General features: G+C 42.2%; 1 protein-coding gene across 1 annotated transcript in view; it reads right to left on the bottom strand.

The window, feature by feature from the left end:
* Positions 1-13,289: 13,289 nt before the first annotated feature.
* The window catches only part of RFX7 (regulatory factor X7), a 48,322-nt gene continuing 41,322 nt past the window's right edge, over positions 13,290-20,289 (bottom strand). The window contains exons 8-9 of the mRNA XM_055808747.1: positions 18,456-18,751; positions 13,290-17,511 (exon numbers count right to left, since the gene is read on the bottom strand). Coding sequence (XP_055664722.1) covers positions 14,197-17,511; positions 18,456-18,751 — 3,611 coding nt within the window. The 3' untranslated portion in view covers positions 13,290-14,196. The remainder of the gene's footprint in view (positions 17,512-18,455; positions 18,752-20,289) is intronic.

Here is a 20,289-nt window from a genome sequence, read left to right as displayed (position 1 = left end):
CCACCGCCCCGCCCTCAGCCCCGCCCACAGCCCGCCGCGCGCGCCACCGCCGCGCCCCCCTCCCCCGCCCCCGGCACTGCGAGCGCGGGCCCATGCCCTCCTCCTCTCTCCGCTCCCCCGCCCCCCCCTCGTCTCTCCTGATTGGCGCAGAAACCCGCGCCACCGCCCACCCAGGAGACGACGGCGCCTTCCGATTGGCTTCCTCTCCGCGCCCCGCCCGGAGACACGCGCCGCGCGGGCAGCCTGAGGGAGCGCGCGGGCCTCCCTCAGCCCCCTCAGGGCGCCCCGTGCCGCCCGCCCTCGGGGTGCACGGACAGCGCTGTGCCACCCCCCACCCCGGGCCCCGCTGGAGGGGCACACCTTAACTAGGCCACGGGGTGAGTGCAGTCGTTTTTCTGAAGATTTTCCCTGTGGGTTATGCCATCGGGGTCTTTTCTGCATCTCCAAGGGCTAAGTGCAAGCTGTGGCAGGCTCTGGCTTAAACCCCTCGTATCTAGGGAACCTTCTGGAATTGCAAAAATTTGGGGAAAACCGAGAGGAAAAAATAATCATTGTCAATGCGCAGAAGGGACCTTGCCCCACCAGGCTGAGGTAGTGCTGCCTTCCAGGTTACTGGGAGCAGGAAGGAAGTCCCCGCTGTGGTAAGGGGCTGGCCTGAGCTAACACCCAAGCAGGGAGAACGCCAGAGAAGAGAAAAATAGATAAACTATAAAAGCCTTGTCTGAAATCAAAGCAACAGTGTTGGAATGACACTACATTTTCTCAAAAGAAAAATCTGTCCCCTGCAAACTTACAAGCTGCAGCAACATGTCGCTAAGGGAGCATGACAACATTTCGGCTGAACACTTGAGGTCATTCCCAAATCGCTGTTCAGCAGTGCTTCCCAGCCATCACCTACACTCCAGTTGGAAGGACCGGGTTCCATGATGGTTTAGTAAATGGCTTGAATTCATGCCGCCTTGAACAGCTGCCTGTGATTCACTCCGGAGTCCCTCCCTGTCCACTGGCCTTCCCAGCTGGCAGAGGACAATAGGAAAAGCTATGCTGAAAAAAGTATAAATAAAGTAGGGTGTTTTAGTCTGAGCCTTGTAGCCATAAGCCTTTCTACAAGCCTGAGCCAAACTCTTCCAGGCACTGCACAGCCTGTGGGTGCAGAGAACGTACCTTCATCTTAGGATGAACACATGGAAAATCACGTGTGTCACTAACAACAAACAAATGTAGCAACACCTGCACTGGCAGGGAACCAGTGTCTTCGCTCATCTTTCAGCTCCTCCAACCTGGCCCCTCATGACCTGGGTGACCTATTTCTGTCATCATCTGATGAGAAACTCTACCCTTTCCAAAACAAACACAGACTCAGGGTCAGCTCTTCGGACTGTGCCCCAAGCCCCCAAGCAGATCACAGAACACCCAGGTAGCTAAACACCTCCAGGGCAGGGCTCAGGCAAGCTGTGCCCATTACCACACACACTTGTGCTCTCCTTCCAGGGCTAGCAGAGGGTTCTGAGGAAAAGCAATCAATCTCAGCAGCAACATCATCAGTTTGTGCATGTTCCAAAATCAATGCAGGGATTTACCTATTGAGAATCAGGTGAGTGAGAAACAAAGTGGCATTTGGGCAAGTGTCTTCATAGTCCTGGTTGTCTATGAATATGAACAGGTAGATTTGCATGGGGAAACAATGTGTTTTATTAGACCAACTGATAAAGTTTGGGAAAAAGACCCAGGTAAACTTTTGGATAATTCAAAAGAAACAACCCGCTTCTGTTTCTGAATCAAGCCTCTGGACACCCAGTGTATCTCTCCAGTTCCATTCACTCAGCCTTGCCCAGTTTAGAGGCTTGTCCAAATTTAAGTGGGAAGGTTCCTGGGTGACAGCCAAGAAAGGAAAAACTGCCTAAGTTACACCAGGCACAATCTCCAGGTCCAGTTACTTTGTGAAGCACTTGTTTCTGGGATTGAGCCTAATGTTGGTTAGTAAATTGTTCTTACAGATTGCTAGAAAAAGCAGGTGGGTTTGTGGCTGTTGAGCACAAATACCTGTATTTGCAGTGCTGCCTCTTACGCTAGAGTGTACAAACCATGTCAGACAGAAAGCATCAGACCCCCAAAAGCTTATGGTTTGGGTTTTTTTCAAAATTGTATTGGTTAGTCTAATAAAAGATACTGGTTTATTTCTTCCTATAAACCTTCTACTACATTACTATCACTTGCCTGAACTCTGCTTGTCTGTTTTTCCACAGTCTCAGTCTCAACTTCTGTATACACTAGAAGCAATGTGAAGAAGCACTCTCAAGCATCCTGAAGTTCTATTTAACAAAGGTTTTGTTTGTGAATGTTTTCTTAGAACATTACTCATTGGGCTTTTTTGTAAGACATCAAAACTCAAACGTTAAATTCTGAGTAATTTGTCATTTCAATAATTTTGAAATTTGAAATAATGCCCTTTTGGAATTTACAGGGCATTAGCATACTCAACTTGTTATATTACATTTCTTAAGTAGCAGCCCCAAATAGGATCTTATATTCTTTTTTTTATGTGGAAAGACTAAACTAAATGTCCAGAATGGGAGTTACCACAGCGTCAAATTGCAAACCCCTAAGTAGATGGCCTGATATCAACAAGGCTTGTATTTCTGGGTTTGTTACCCAGAGGCATCCATATGCTAAGGCAAGGTCTATGTGCATTTTCAGTGGGATCAATAGTTATCTTCAATATTCCAGCAGGATATCTAGCAGTTCAATCAAAATAAAAGAATTTTAAATTACTCTTTTACTTAAAAAGAGGGGAAAATAAACCACAATCTGTTTAACAAACTTGCAGTTCTTATGTAAGATATTTTTTCAAAATATCAAAAAGGTATCTCCAGCATTTACTATTTTATGGTCTTACGTAATTACAAACTAATTGTGGAAGAGAGCTCTTCCTTATTCTGCAAATAATTGATTTTCAGTTGCAGAGGATAACCCGCAGTTTGTTCATCTGAGTGCAATGGAACACTTTAGCTGTGTATCAAGACCATTAAAAACATATTAATATTTTATCTCATTACTCCATCCCAATAATGAGCTCTCATCTGGTAACAAAGAAGTTTGATTTCTCTTGCCATCTAAATTAACCTTCAGTTCCTTGAAAGATCAAAAAAGTACAAACTTTAAAAATATTTTCCATGTCTTAGATGATGGCATTCAGCCTGATGGACCCAATTTGTGGTCTGAATTTTATAGACATTTACAGTATTTAGTTTGCATCTTTCTTTATTGTAAATGCTTTTATAAGCTGAAGAGAATCCATACACTACACTGAAAAATCAAAGCCGTATTTGTTCTTAAAGGAGGAAATAATGTAGGAAAATGAGATTTGTTTCAGAATTCCAAACGGTTATCATAATAAAATAACCTTAACTATAGGCACGGTTAAGTTACAAAAGCTAGGATATCATGTGACGTCAAAGTATGTGTTATCTTATTGAATATAGGACACACTTTTGCTACAGAGGATTTAAAATGAAATTGGATAAATTATCTTCACTGGTCTTCCTTTAAACCAAAGGAATCAAAAGTCATTTTAACTACAATTAAACAAAAAATCTGGATGCAAATGACACAAACAGATTTTTGTCCTATTGTCTTTTGTTCTACTGAGTCATACAATAGAAAATGTTATGATGAACCACTCACAACGTCATAGTGACAGGTAAATGGAAAACCACATACAAGAGGGAATGAATAGAAAACATTTACATTGCTAGTGAGTCATTGCTATGACTAAGAGAAGTAAATACCTATTGATAGCCTAGTAATCTCAATTTCTCTACTACCACGGCAATGACTCATTAATGAGACTAATACCGGAGATATAGTTCAGAGCCCAACACTCAACACTCTTCTTGGCTCTATAGTTACGTGCAAAACCATGCTAGATCCTGGCACTTAATTCTAGATTTCAAACACCATGATAATAAAATGCAAAATTGTTACAAAGATGAAAGCTTATCTTTTGTAAGCAAGAACTTCAGTATGGTAAAAGTCACCCCAGACTGACTGTTGTCTCTGCATTGCAATGCAACTAGACTGCTGTTAGCTCACGCTCAGGTTTTCACCAGCCCCTTATTGCTCCTTTTCATTCTCACTTCTCCAAAGTCACTGGTTCTGTTTTCCACAGTTTTTCTTCTTTCCCTTAAAAGCAACATATTTTCTGTTTGGACGTGTGTTGCCTTCTTCTTTGCCTGCTGCCAAGCCGCTGACTCCAGCTGTCTCAAACCCTGCAGCCCTACTTGTCCCTGTGGGATGACAGCAAGGCGTGACCATCACCAAGGGACAGACCAGATGTGAACCAGAAATTCTCCACTCAAGTAGTTCCTTTTCAGGGTAGCCTACAGGCAAAATTTAACACTGCTCTTGAAGCGTGGGTCTGTGTTCCAGAGGCACTAACATGTGCCCTGGGCCAGCTCCCTCTGTCCCATTAGTAGAGATCCGTGTCCCCTAGGAAAGCTGCTGAGACCTCTAGCTCTTACAGGGGGAGGCTACAAGGAGGCAAAGATGTAAGAAATGTTTTTCCTAATTTCTGTGACTAATATAACAGTTTACAAGCAATTTCTTTTGTAAATCTCTGTGGCTTGATGAGCAAACCTGCACAGTAAGAAGAGCAACTGTGGTGGAGGTGGAAAGTCACACTCATTTTGTGCATATGCATTTGAATGAAGTGGTAAACACTTGTCTGAATCACCACCACTCAGATGTCATCTTTCTCTCCCTATTTTCAGCTTGAGGGGGAGGAGACCTGCCAGAACAGAAACCCGGAGGTGCTGAGCTCCAGTCAACTGCTGTCACGCTGTTTAACACAGGCATTATGGCTATTTCTGCTAACAGCTCAACCCATCACAATGTTACACAAGTAAGATCTTTCCAGGGATGATGTATTTGGGCTTTTCTTCTTTAAATACCTCAAGATTACAATTCTCCATGTGTATCTGAAGTGGTACATGATATATGCTCTTTGCTAGTGCCTTAAGCATCACTGAGGCCAGAGGAAACTACTGTTCTGACTTGGTGCATGACTGAGCTGCGCTCATGCACTCCCATCTTTATGCCTCTCGTTTTCACACAAGATGCTCCTTCTCGTAGTGTTTCTCCCTTACTCCATTAGGAAAAAGAGAATAGTAAATAATTGCCGTTATAAGTTGGGTTTAATTACTTCTGAGGTTTTTTTAGTGTTCAAATACTTCTGAGTACAGATTTTCAACGTGTTGTCCTTGTTCCACTGGTTGGCTTCCACTGAACTTGAAAGTGTCACTGGGAATTAATTACCGTTAAGGCCAAACTAGACTTTATAACACACCACCCAAAAAGTGTTCACACGTCTTCAAGCCTGGCTGGCATAGAAAGTAATCCCATGAGGAAGTACTCCTAAAAACCATGATGACTGAAAAGGATGTAGGGCTTTTTGCACGGTATAAAAGGATACCTGTTAGTGAGAAGACTATTACCTCTGCCAAACAAAGGGAAATCCAGATATCCTCCTGTACTATATAGCTACCTTTTGTAAATGTTATTTATAAAAAAATGCAACTTCAGATAATTCCTAAAGCAGTAAATTAATTCTGAAGTTATGTGCACTGTAATAGGTCTTCAGCAACTCCGTATTAGCACTGAGATCTCCTATTTCACTCTTGCAGCCATTTTAGGCCCCAGAATTAGTTTTGCTTCCCACAAATAATCCTTGTCAGAGTAGGTTTTAGTTATGCCATTGGCACAAGAACCTCTGAGTGGGGCCTCTTGGACACAGGCACTTCGTCTCCCCTCTCATCTATACATACATAGCAGTAGAGATTGTTCCGAATTTTCAAAGCAATTTGAAATAGAAGCAAGGAGCATTCTGTTCCAGTTCATTGCTTATACATAGCTTTTTAAACAGCACATTTCAAAACGCCTCTTCTTATTTCAGAGCAAGGGGAAACTGGGCTTGATGTCTCTGGGAACTGATTATCACAGCACTTGGAACAAGTGTCTTTTGAAGTACTGATACGGAGCAAGCAAACTGAACACTCAAGGGTATTTTTGATAGAGAAAAGAGTGAGTCCTAATTAGTTTATAACGTAATACAGGCTGTGTTTTCCCAGCCATACTAAAAAAGAAAGAAGAGTATTTGAGAAGAGGGAGCCCAATAGCTCTCTAAAGTAAGTGTGTTGAGAAGCACATATTTGTAGTGATAGGTAGGTCAGCTACCTGAGGAAGGCTGCAAGGACCACTTCACTTGATACCTACTAGCCTCCCTCCTCCGCACAGCACTCAGAAAACAGACAGACTCAGCCCCAGACCAGCCAGGTAACACCCTATTCAATTTACGCTTTACAAAAATCCACTAGCAACAAGTTAGTAACTGGACATAAGGCCATTCCTGAATAAATGGAAATGCATTTTCAGTTTCTTATGCATCTCCTTTTTCCTACCATTAAGGTACATGAAGGCTTTAAAAGGAAGTTTAGATTATTTGGTATAATTTATATACTACTTTGAAAATATTTCTACCATAAGTAGCTACTTTTATGCAAAGGTAGGTTAAGAAGGAACCTTCTCACAAGCTCCCGAGACTGATTACCGTCCCTGGGCCAACTTTTTAAGTACAGTTTTAACATTTGTGTCAAAAAAACCCTGCATATACAACAGAATGTGCTCCAGATCAGTAGCATACTGCTAAGAGTATTTGAACGTTATTTAAAATGGCAGCTTGAGATTTTTATTGAAATTATCTGAATTTCATTGAAATTAACTGAAATTTTATTCTAGTGGGCATCATCTAATTAGGTAGTGTGGATAGGCAAAGTTCCATAATCCAAAGTTATCATAATCCATATAAAAGCAGTTTATTCAAAAGGAAGATGACAACAGAGGAAAAATGAGCCACACGATGAAAATGGACCTTTTTAATGACTTCAGAGCTGAGGCATTACCAGATATAGAAAACAGGTAGGCAGGCCCAGGAAGAACAGACTCAGGAGGAGCCACAACAAGCCCTTGGAGAACAGATATGCAAATGTTTCAAGGCAACACATCTCCAGTGTTTACATCACTAGTAGGCTATCTCCTACATATTCAAAGCACATAGCAGAAATGTTATGACCTATCAGGAACTGTAATCACTTGGTTATATATTCTGCATTATATTGAGGTGGTCTTTTGAGTATTTAAGCAATCTGTAGAATGAAACTGCCATCTTTTTAGCACTGTATGTTTTCTAGACAAATTTCTCTATGTCCTTAGTTCACTTTTGATGTAATTGATCTGGCCTTGCTTAGTTTATATTTTACCCTTTTTTGTTGTTTTTTTTTTAACAAAATGAGCAGGAAAAGCAAGAGAGACTGAAAGATTTGCCATTTCATTAGGCAATGTTTATTATGCACTAGGAGGTGCTGGTTTGTTATAGCAGTAACGAAGTTGCTCATATTCTGTGGAGTATTGCTTAAAATGCCATTTGCTAAAGCTAGCACTATAAAGAGAGGGTAGCACAGATGGTCCTGCATCCCTTCAGATCCCTGAGCTATGCAGCACTGAACAGGTCTCCAATTCACATGCAGATCTTGCCTCTGGAAGGGTCACCCCATTTTGGTCATTTGAGCTATTATAGGATTTTCTTGAAACAAAACAACTCTGTTCATCATTTCTACCATCAAGCAGAAAGGATGTTCACAGGAGAACTTCTTGCTGCACTTTCAGATAAAGGCAAGGACACGCAGGTGGCATAGCTGCTGGCACCAAGCAGCAGCTGTCAGCAGGCTCCTGTTACCCTTACCTGGCCAAGTTTACCCTGCAGCCAGTGGGTAAGCGCAGCACCACACAGGGACAGCACAGTGCTGCACAGGCCTGGGCATATTCAGGTTAACCGTTATGTGGGTCTCCAGCTCCTCATTGTCTAACAGTCTTCTGGTCTGGATAATTACAGGTAACTATTAGAAATGCTACGCAGATTAAAAGTTTTGCATGAATCACTAACTTTGCACTCCCTTATAAGCATTATTCAGAAATATCTCAAGCGTACAGTCAGGTCACCACTAGTACTTGACTTTGGAATTGCTTTCCAGCATTATTCTACAATTTGTAAACCTTACTATACATCTTTTATTTCCTCTCCTTACTCAAGCTTAACTTGTGCTATTTGTAAGAGGGGAAGGAGAACAGCAAGATCCAAGCATTGGTTCTCTCTGGCTTAAGCATCAGAGGCAGCCTAGGTAATGAAAAATTTGCTGTCAAATGAATTTGATGATCATCAAATGTGATGCTTAATACCTGAGTGAGAGCAGTCATGCTACACAGATCCAGTTAGGTTTACTCAGCTCTGATGCACATGCTGAAAAAATGAGATTGTAAGGGAGTTCTGGAGATCACCTTATCGACACAGCCCCAACCCCGACCCCCCAGTTCTAATGCACTGGGTTCAGATTGAGCTTCTAGATCTTACATCTAGGAAAGCAGTTTTTGCAGAAGCAATTTATTCTGTGACCACCTAGTAATGCAGGGCTTTTTTTCTCTGGAGAAGATCATGTTATCAATTGCCAGAGACCCTATATAGACTACATGAACCACTGGCTAATTGAACGCACCAGTCCTTATGACTCTTGAAGGGGAATTCTGTTTACCCGAATATCAGCTGCACTCACACGTGCAGATTTGTATTTCTGGAGATGTAAAAATATTTCTAAGTAGCTGTTTGGAACTTACTCTGGATGTCTTCATTAAACATGTGAACATCTAGTCTGAAACCAAAAGAGCTCATGATGTCAACTTTTTGAGGTAGGTATTTTGCTCACGCATTTAGTTCTGACATTTCCACCTTCTTAGATCTTTCCTGTTAGGCCATTTCCATTCAGTCATACATTTGTTCGCTCTTATGACCGTTTTTATTAACCATTAAGGCCAATTCTTTCCAGTCTACAGCTGAGAAATTCCGATTAAAACCCATTATTACTTCAGATGACCTATCAATTTCTAAAACAGACTTTTGTGTCTCCTACATTATAGTCCATCTCAATCCTTGGGAATTTTTAATTTGCATTTCTTATGACGCTGAAATACAGAGAAAGCATGTCCATGAATTGTTCATTGAGAACTCTTTTTAGAGCACGTTAATATAGAATCCTGCGAGATCTATTAACAGAATTACCTCCAATGTCATGTTAAAGCCTTTCTGATGCACTTTCATTCATGTTGTCTCATTTATGTCTCCCTGACGATTGTTTTTCTTGGTTGACAAACCTAAGTGATTTTGTGCTACCATCAAATCTTGCCACCTGCCAGCTCATCTCAGCACTTCTGTAGTCTGGGATGGAGGCTGTTAACCAGTGTTATCTTTTTGGCATGAAAACTTGAGTATTTATCCCTGCCTCCATTTTCTTGTAGTCAGTTTCTGCTCTGTGGCAATACCTTCATTTTGTTCACACAGACTATGCTGGGAACACCACTGGGTTTACATACAATTTTACAACCCAAATAAAGGACTCCATAGATCAAACCAGCATATTTTCCCCTTTATGGCAGCAAGTCAAACTGCACCATAACACCATCTTGTAAGAATGCTTTTACTAGTATCAAAAAGGAAAACCAACCAAGCACACACACCCCCTGTGGATGGCTATACCAGCAACAGCATGTTGCATGCCATAACAGCAAGACCCACCACTTGAAAGTGACAGGAAAACTAACACTCTGACCAGCACCCACACCAGGATGTCTGCAGCATGGAAGAGCCACATGTGATGACAACTCTAACCAGCACAACTATCACCACCACGTGCTGAAGTACAGCCTCAGCCAAAATGTTATCTGAATAGTTGATGGAAAATTTGAACTGTCAGGTTCAACTGTAAGCTGCAGCTGTTTTTCTCCCCCAAATGTAACAGTATCACCACACAAGTGCTTTCCACTTAAAAGGGATACCTACAGAAATGGAATATAAAGATAAAGTGAATGGTCAGAAGCCCATTACCACCAACTTCTCTCAAGAGATTAGTCTGAGAGCACAGACTGACCCCTTGGCCAGGCATCCCAGCTAGGAAGATTCACCTGCATCCTCAGCTTTAAGTGTGTGACTGCTGCAAGTCGGCACAACTGGGCAGCTGTGATATGTCAAACTAGAGAGCTCTGTATTTTAGGTCAACCTTAACATGCATTTTCCATACAAAGAAAAAACTCTAAAAGTCATTTTAATATAAAATGTTTTTATTGTTTTTGAAAACATTTAAAAAACAATTTTTGAGCACTTTCAATAAAAAAAATAACTGAAATGCTACTGCAATATTCAACTACTGTAGTTTCAGCAGTACAACAGACAACAAAACACTGGGGAAAAGGGGAGAAACTGGATTTCCTGCACTAAATGAAAACGTGGAACAGGGATTTTTCTTTCTTTACGGTGCAGTAAATAAAGCACAGTATAGTACAAGACTATTATATGAACCTCAGATGCACTGCACAAGAAACGCTTTCCTTCTTTTCAGTTCAGAAGTCAGTGCTTATTGCAATTATTTGCAAATTATTTACTTCATGAATTCTTATCATGATAAAATGATGCAAAAATGTTTTTTCAACACCAGAACAATAAAAAATAATCCAAGAAAGGAACATATTCAACAATAACTAAGCTGAATTAGTCAACATAAAAAAAGTAAATAACTTGTGAATAACTATGCTCACCTGGTTAACACTGAACCAGTTTCAATACAGCAAAAGAATAAAAAAAATAAGTGGTTACAGGAATATATCTAGTACTGTACAAGATTAAGTCATTAACACTCATGCACGTTTTGTGATCATGTATTAACATGGTGAAGCAAACTAAACTTAATTTTTCCTGCTGTAATATTCTCATGTAAGAGAATAAGAAATAGAAATATCTCATTGAGATCAATGCACATTGCTACATAAGACAATTTCACCTGTCACTTTTAATGACATTTTGCCTTTATAATAATGAAACACATTAAAAAGGTTTTTTTATTTGCTTTTTTTAATTATTTTTTTTAAATCTGTGGGCCGTATTTGTTGCATTTATCCTAAGGAACGTGCCTGCCACAGGTTCAACAGAATTTTAGTGCAATATATGAACCCAGAAAGTTTGCTGGACTAACCAACCAACCCAATTTAAAGTGTTGGCAATACTGTACACAGGGTACAAATTCACTAGTTCGTATAGTTTAGCAAAAACTGCTATCAAAATAATTTATTTCTCATGTTAGTAGGAAGCCAATAATGTAAACAAGGGGTCAGAATTGTCTCAAATTCTTTGTTTTGGAGTATCTGACACAGACAGGCTTCCATTTGTTAGAATCACAGAATTTTCCTTTGGGTATTGCATACTTTGGTGTGCAGTAGTGCTCTGTCTCAATGTATTGTAAAGAACTAACTCGCACTAAGTACAGGGACCTAACATTATTAACTCTAACACCAATACAAACACACCTCTAAAATAATACATACCAATGTACAAAGCTGTGCCTGTGCCTTGGATTTTACTTGAAACCGATCCTTATTGAATTTAACGCTTCTTAAATGTACATTTGCTTTAAAACCACTGATTATACAATATTTCCCCTAATTAAGCCATGTTAGGCCCAATGTAATGCCTGTATTTAAAAATAATTTTCAACACCTTTGGTGATGGCTGCATAATTTAGAATACATCAGCTTTAACTCTACTCTTGCTTTTCTGAGAAATGTTCTTAAAAAACTAGTAGAGTCAGGCAAAAGCTTATTTCCCCCAAGCCCACCTCAGCCTCATCATTAACAACCTGGAGGCGAGGCCAGCACATCATGCGAGCGCATGGACTGCTGCAGCATGCATGCGGCTTCTCCCTGCAGCACCAGTGCTTGTGTCCTTCCCCATCACTCCATCAGAAGCTAAGTATCACCTATTCACAGTAGTGCTGGCACTTCACACAGGGTCAGAGGAGGGAACCAAAAAAAAACCCAACAACACCCACACACAGAATGGTGCTGAGTGTCTCTCAGACCCAGTGAAGTCAACAAAAGGATGTTCAGCACATCTCTGGCAAAAGGCCACAGGCAGGTACAGAACTCAAGCCCTGTCTTCAGCAACTTTAGTCTACAAAAAAAATGGTTCAAGCCTTACCGACAGACACCTGGCAAGATAACAAGCAGAAGGCTACCGTGCACTTTTTAGTCTCCTCCCAATTTTAACAAAACTTAAAAGGGTCACTTGGTCTTAAATAAAGCAAACCACACTATTGCACATCCATGTGGTTCAAGGAGGGATCTGAACTCTCCAATTTGGTTCCTGACACAGCGGCAAAACTTCTGATGCAAGCACAGTGAAATCAGGCCCCCCTAAGGTGCTATAGCTTGGCACAACTGTTTATCCCCGCAGAGGAGGCCACAAACTGGTGATGAACTGGGGCAAGAGGAAAAGAAGTCGTGGTACATCAGCACCTCGAGTGCCAATGCAGCAGCATAAGTTGAATCAGCACTGCCCAAGAAACTGACCAGTACTGGGATCTCAATTCATCAGCAAAAACGGAAGAAACAGAGGACCATCAAGACACTTAAACAAAAAAAACCACTAATCACTCAAAAAATCTGAGTATTTTCTCCTTAAGTAAATCTAGGGGGGGGGGGTTATCGGGCCTGTGCCTCCCCCTTCATAAATTCCTGACCCCACAAAGAAGTAATGCAAGAAAGGAAAATGTTTTCTGCTCTGTTTTCCATTTTGTGAGTGTCAGTTCACAGGCGAAATAATCAAACCTTTCCAGCATCAGGGTCACAGCTGGTTAGTACTTCTGTCTTTTGACCATTAGAGGAATCCATGCCATGCTGATAAAACAAAAGGTCTTTTTTTGGTTCAAGCCAACTAGTGAGGCAGAAATCTCATTTTCCAGAGGGGCAGCTAAGAACTTCTCAAAAAAAAATATAAAATAATCAGATTCATCAGTCCTGTCAAATCACTTATGAAAATGGAATTAATGCTTCTAAAACAGTAAGTACTTTTAAAAGAAGTTTTACCAAAAGAAAGATCACATCTTACTGTGTATCTGTAAAGTGCCTGGCAGTATTATGGCTCTATATGAAATATTTTTAGATCAACCACATTTTCTAATATTGTAATCATCTTTTGTTTGAGAGAGCGCAAGCAAGAAAGACAGCAAGGCTCAACCTACTGAAATACAGAGAAAAGAACATCTTCCTACACCCTCCATGTGGTTAGGAAAGAGCAAACTTAAAAAATGAATCTTTAAAAATAGTTTTTAATGAGCTCCAGTAGCCCTTTTATTTAAAAAAAAAAAAAAAAAAGAGGGAAAATATATGTTCCTTCTCTAGCATTGATAAATAATTAAACAGTACCTATCACTTTAAAATAGGGTGTTATGCCTACATTAAATCTCAGTGCTCACAATCTTTTCGCATGAATTTTACCTAATATAAAAACATTTAAGTGAGAACTAAAATATCAAGTATGTCATGAATATTAATGGATAAAATAACTACATAGATTTATTTCTCTTAAATAAAAAATTTAGTGCATCTTTCTTATTCCTTGATCATTCCTGTTAGGTTTTTCCTATCTCTGCATTTTACTAGAGATGCCGATGGCACCCGTGCTACAGAGATTTCCCACAGTTCACCACTGCGCAGTGCTCAAGGCAGCTAGCTACACAATGATCGGGCACCTGCGTGTCACCGGGTTCACCTCTCCCCACTCCCCAGCACCTACCTGTCTGCAGGCACCCTGTATTTCAGACCTGAACAACAGAGGCCCATGAAGGATCACCTACTAAGAAGTAACAAGCAATACAAAGTACGGAAAGCCTACTAATGAGCCTGACTTAACACCCTCCCAAAGCCTCAGCCATAGCTGTCTGGCTGGCTATTATATAAACCACAGCATTGCTGGCTGGCTATTAACCACTTCTTTATTTGCTACAGTAAGAAATGTTGAATGGGAAACGCTATAAAATTCAAATTTTAATACTGGCTCTTTGATAGCCCATCACCTTCAGAGATTTGTTTAAAATTGGTAAGACTGCTTTTTCCCTGCTGAAGAATGAGCAACAGGTACAGCAAACTTTTTTAAAAATGCCACAATACATAGCAAGTGTTTCTGCTGCGGGAGGCACTTCCATTAAGACAAATACAATACGTCTGTCTTTTAGATACAGTGTGCTACATACATATTATAAAACAAGATTAACCCAACATTTCAACAGCAGGATGATCCTTACTCTCCATCCACTCAAAACCTGACGTAGTCATTGAGTTAATGGATTCATTGCAGATTTGTTGAAACAAGGGGTCATTTTTTAATTCCTCCAGTGTAGCATCATCATCTTGTCCCTGCTGACGACCTGGATCAAACAGTAGATTTGTATCTAAAGTGTTCAGATCATTAATGCTGCCTGAGAGCTCGGAAGACAACCTGATGTCGCTGGAAAAGACAGATGCAACGTTATTAAGATCTGATGCCACCTGATTCACCAGCTGCTGGTTTGTTGGCAGACTGTCCTCCCCTAAAAGGTCTTTTACAGTGCTGCTAAAATCTAACTGCTGCTCTCCGATGACTGACTGTGCTTGGTTATCTCCAGAAGAAAAACTGATCTGATCGGTGCTGCTGTTTTTTGTGAGGTAATTTGGTGTTTGGAATTCATAAACTGAAGTGCTGGAATTGATCATATTTTGCGGGTTGGCACTAGGAAAAGCCGTGGATGTCTCTAAAATCTGAGTGAGGTTCATCCTGGCTGTGTAATTTGAGGGCATGTTGTTCATTCCCAAACCTCTCACTGCATCATCACTATCAGAATCAAGTTTGTTTAACAACACATTAGTTATTTTTTTAGTGTTTGTTTGTTTCTGAAGAGATGGGAAGGCCGTCTGCATCATCACAGTCAATGGGACTGACTGGCTTCTTTGCGCTATGTTATTGGCACTGGTGTCTGCATGGATATTAGCAAATACATTGTGAACTTCAGGAGTCACCGGACTTCCAAAAGGTGTCAGGTTGGAGCGTGGTATATTTGAAACTGGGTAAACAGTGCTTCCACTGAGATTGCGCTGGCGATGGACAGCAGGGCTCACACTCCGGCATCTCAGACTGTTGTTGAGAGAGGAACCGGTTCCTTTGTTGTCCAGAGGAGCAGGAACAGCAAAGCCCTCTTGCTTGGTGGTGCTACTGACAGAGGCTGCCTGGTGCTGCACGGGTGACACAGGAGTCACGCGACCAAAGTGAGTATCGTGGTGGCGCGGCTGGGACTGGTATGACTGGCCAGGAACAGCAAAAGCGTGAGGTTTCCTGAAGCGGTCTTCCACCAGCTCCTGATAGCTCGTAAGGATGCCGTGATTTGCAACCGAGGAATTACTAACACCACTGTAGCCGTTATTCATCCACTCAAGCTTGGTTTTGTCGGGATGGGTAGCCATAGGCCGCTGCATTGGCTTCACGGGGCTACTCGATATAATGCTGGCATCGTGGTAAGCCATACTGGAGCTGATGGGAGTAAATGCAAATGGGTTTCGGCATTCCACAGGACTCGGAGGGACACTGCTGCTGCAGTTTGAATGTGGTGTGCCGATGGGCGTATGCCGGCTGCTTCCTAGAGCACTGTCTACAGGAGTTGTCTGAGCCAGCCTTGAACAGGGGCTCTCTCGAGACATGTTCTGAGATCCAGCGATCATTTCAGAAGTGGGTGTTGGAGTCGGGGTGGGGGTGGGAGTCGGGGTGGGGGTGGGAGTGGGAGTGTGAATTGGAGTGCTGTTGTTATGGATCGAATGGTAAAAGTGCACGCTGCTTGGATGAGATGACACAGGAGCTCCTTGAGCTGCCGTCTGACTCTGAAGTGCCATTCCTAGAGAACCACCATAAGGATGGGAATTATTCATGGACATTTGCTCCTCCATGAGCACCAGCTCCTCCACAATGCTGTCCTGGGTAAGGTCATCATCAAAGGAAAAGAAGTTTTCGTTCGACTGAGGGACTGTGTGTTCGAACTCTTTCAGTTCAGACTGCAGAGGTAACTGATTTGAAGACTGTGCTTGTATTTGACCCAAGGAGGACTCCTGGATCTGGCTCTGTAACTGCTGGGCGTATGCATCCTGCTGTATACCTTCACAGTGCACTGGCTCCCAGGCCGATTCCTGCAAGTCACCAGAGCCAGAGTGCCCTGCAATAGTCATAACACTGATATCTTGCTGCTGTTCACAATTCACAGATGCGAAGTCAGAGGTTTTGGTGATATGGTGCCATGTATTTGGGTTAAAGCTGCCATCGGATGTTGAATCGTTTTCTATGATAAACAAGTTTCCTTCCAATTTTACTTTTATATCTGGAGATGATGCTGATGCAAGCTGTTGTCCTAAAGTAGAATCACTGGTATTTAAAGTGGTGCTCAAAGAAAGGTCTGTTGTTAAGTTTGCTGCAGCTGTAGAGGGTACAGGTACCTTCACAGGTACTGTGCTGGGAACTTGAGCAAGTGTTGCCGTATTGTCACTGTTAGTTAACGATCCAACCTTCGGAGACTTCTTAACACCATTTGCTTTTTGACCCTCTGTGGCATTACCAGCTGAAAGCTGCTCCACCAGAGATTTCTTTACAGGTGGTACCTGGGAATCCTGAAGCATAGAAGGTTGTCGCTTTCTTGGACTTTTAGTGCATGTTTTGTCTTTAATTGTAGACTCACCAGTAGGAGGTGAACCAATGCTGGTGCTGGACAAGTTCTGACTGGCAACTGAGAGCTTTAGAGTGTTTTGATTATTGCCTGCTGAAGAAACTGGTGTGATCTCATTAGATTGTGTTTTATATTTGGTCCCTGCTTCTTCAGCTCCCTGATCACAGCCCTTACCTGGTTTTGCCTCCAGAACATCATCAGCTGAAACCTTCAAGGTTGCAACCTCAAAATTAATTAGTTGAGCAGGAGGCAGGTCAGGGGTTGCCTTTATGGATTTTGACACATCAGAGCTCTCTTGGCCCTGTACTGAGTTCTCATCCAGCAGTGCTTCTGGTTCCATTTTGATCTTGACTGCAGGCGTAGCTACAACAGTGCTAGGCTTGGATCCCGGAGACTGAAGTGAAACAACAGATCCATTTTTGATCTGTGGACCAGTCCTCCCTTCTTCCACTGCTCCTGCACTACTGCTAACTGAAGGCGTCTGTTTGACGGGCACATTACTGCTGCTTGGGGCAAGGGATATTGCTGTCATTTTCACCACATTTAAGGAATTCACATGTGGAGCTGGCACAACAGTCTTGATAGGGCTACTGGTAAACAGCACCGTCGTGGGAGAGCGGATGGTGAGAGCACTGGTGTTTGCTGGCTTCGGTAAGATCTGCGGGTAGCGATGTCGGGCAGAGCGGTCACCAACTGGGCTGGCAGGAACGTTCTGGGGAGTCTTTGGTGGCTGCTTGACTGATTGCATGTGCTGAGTGACCACCTGAACATTGAGCGGCAGGACCTTGCTATCAGATGATCCCATAGGACTTGGAGACGTCACCAACTGCCTGGTCCTTGGCACCTGTAGAGAGAGTGAGAAACAAAAGGTGTGGCAATGAAGGAAGAAAGTCCCTAAAGCCCACAGCCCACCTCATTCCCAAACATGTCAAAGGTGAAGGACACCACAGCTGAATACACCAAATCTAGTGAATGTCAGTTTGAAAAAAAGCAAGCTCTTCAACTACACACAAGAAAATTTATATTTGTCTGCCTAAGGATTGGTACGCAGGTATGTGGCCTCAGTTTTTAAGGCATGAGGCACTGGTCTACACACTAGTCTGCTCTTCTGCTGATGGAAAGGGTCATTCTCATACAATCCTTCACCACACAGAACAAAAAGACAGACATACAAAGATTAAAGAGGAGAGGATGTGTTCAAACAGTCCTCATTGTTACGGTTTCAAAAGCCAGTGAAATACAAACCCACTATCAGGCAGAAAAATCGGCTTACCTATTGAAATTAACAACACAGCTAACATCTTAAAAACAAATAACCTCCCCCGCCTCCCCCAGCCCAGTTCTGTATGGCTGAAAGACAAAGATGTTCCATACTACTGACACTCATGCAAAAATAAAATTGTTGCTGTCACTAAATGCGTTGGGCCAATGAAAGGCAATTTAGATTCCACGTCAGGGGCTCAGTGACCCACATGACTGGTGGCAGCTCTCTCGTCTGGTTAAACTTCATCTCAAGGGCAATTATTCCCATGTATAACCTTAATTGCTGCTAGCTGAAATCTCACTGTCAACAACTTCAAAGACCTACTTGGCCTATGCTATGTGATCAGAAATCTGCTGCCTCTGTATCGATCTTGAAACTCGTGTGGTAAAACAGTCACTGGAACAGAAAAGCATCGAGGGACCCAAACCTTTGAGCGGAACCAGTTTCTCTATCCCACTGACACCACTGCAATGTACAACCCTTTTGTAAGGTGGTTTCTCTAGAGAACTGCTGGAGAGCATTACCGGTATTGGGCTGGGGACAGCTGCCACAACAATGCCAATAGGCGGAGGAGACAGAATTGCAGGACTTCCATTAGATATACTGGTCACACCATTGGTTGCAGAGCCTTCCGTCTTCTTTGCTGGAGACTCTCCTGGCAAAGGAGACTGCAGTTTCTGTTCTTGCTGCTTCTTCTGGATCTTACGCTGCAGCTGCTGCTTGGCATCAACAGGAGATGGCAGAGTTTTCACTTGCGGTTGAAAGGAATTACTTTCAGCAGTAGGTATAAAAGCTGAGGGCTGGGGGATCCCTTTTATTCCTGAATACAAAAGAAGAATGAATTGTAACCACACATACCTGGTCTGCTGTAGTGCCACTCTGTATCTAACCGCACAGAACACAGGGCAGGCATCTCAACAACCAGCCTGGGAATACCTCCTCCACAAGGTGCTTCCCATCCAAATTGCTCCAACCCATTCATGCTCAAACCTATGCAGTGTTTCCGTTTATTTCCACATTTGTGGCAAAACCTCTCTCTGTTAGACGAGTTGGGCATTAGCTGCTAAAACCACTACGAACTGGCATCTTGTTTCTAGTAATCCCAAACGGCCACTTTTGTGTCAGCAACATCGAAAAAACGATGCATTTCCTTTAACTGACAGCAGAGGGCAGCAGATATGCTTTAGAGGAGGCTTTACAATTGTTTTTGTTTTGTTATCAGTGTCTAAGGCAGCTTCACAAATGAAAAATCTTTCCAGAAAGCTGTGGGTCTGTGTCACAGAGGAGCAGCTCTGAGCAGATGATATTATGCCAAGGCATTAAACACAATGCATCTAGTATCAGAATGGATCACAAGCTGTGTGTGATCAGGGATAATGGTGAAAGCAGGGCAAGAAAAGTGTCCAGGGGAAAAAAAAGAAAAAAAGAAAAAAGGAAGGAAAAGGGGTGGTGGTGGTGGAAATGGAAATTAGAACGGGAGAACATTTTTTGTAGAGACAATGCCTTTGCTGATCCCAGGCAAGCAAGTGGTGCTTCCAGGGAGAACAACAGGGAATTAGTCTCATCTGTGCAGCTGGTACCTATTTCCCTTACAAAATCGCATCACATTTATAATCTTTTGTTTATTAACAGTCAAAGAGGATTAGCATGCTCTCTCAGTGCCCAATGAACCCTGTTGAACTGCCCCTCTAAAAATGCTTTAACACTGTTTCATTTACACATCGAAGGCTTCATCATTTTTAAAGTAACTCTTAATTGTAAATTAATTGACAACACTTTAGGGCAAGTATTTCAGTTTAGATACCCATTACATGCTTAGGAACTGTGGTCTGGGAGCCTACCCTCTCAGCAGTCGTCTGCATGTACCACAATAGCTTGAACACTACCGCATCTCTGCTTTCACAATTCCTTCTTTACAGAGCAGTGAAATGCCCAAATGTATTGCAATTACTGCAAAACAATTAATCTAGATGAGCTGAATACTGAAGGCAAGTAACATTTATAAGAAAAAAACCCCAATTTTTTCTTTGGAGGGTAAAGGTTTGCTTTTTCCTCAGTTAATGCACAGAGACACTGTAGTTCCTTGTGATATAGAGGAACGGGAATATTTTATTTGTCATTCTAGAAAAAAAAAACCTCTCCCAAAATGACTACTCAAGCCACAGAGGCGTGCACTTGAAATTAACCGCCCTTTTCCATGAAGGAAACCATCTTCTCTTGAAGGAAGTAAGGGGGAGAAGGTTCATCAGTTGAAGAGCTGTGCATACACCTAGTGTTCCTTCTAGCAGCACAGCAAGCAGAACCAGTGAAGCCAAGCAACGATGTGTAAACGAGGAGCACACAGACTGCAAAACCTGC

This window comes from Falco peregrinus, chromosome 1 (genome assembly GCF_023634155.1).
Source record: "Falco peregrinus isolate bFalPer1 chromosome 1, bFalPer1.pri, whole genome shotgun sequence".
NCBI classification, from domain to species: domain Eukaryota; kingdom Metazoa; phylum Chordata; class Aves; order Falconiformes; family Falconidae; genus Falco; species Falco peregrinus.
Note: the sequence above shows the minus strand (reverse complement) of the source record. Positions and strands in the feature narration are given on the sequence as shown.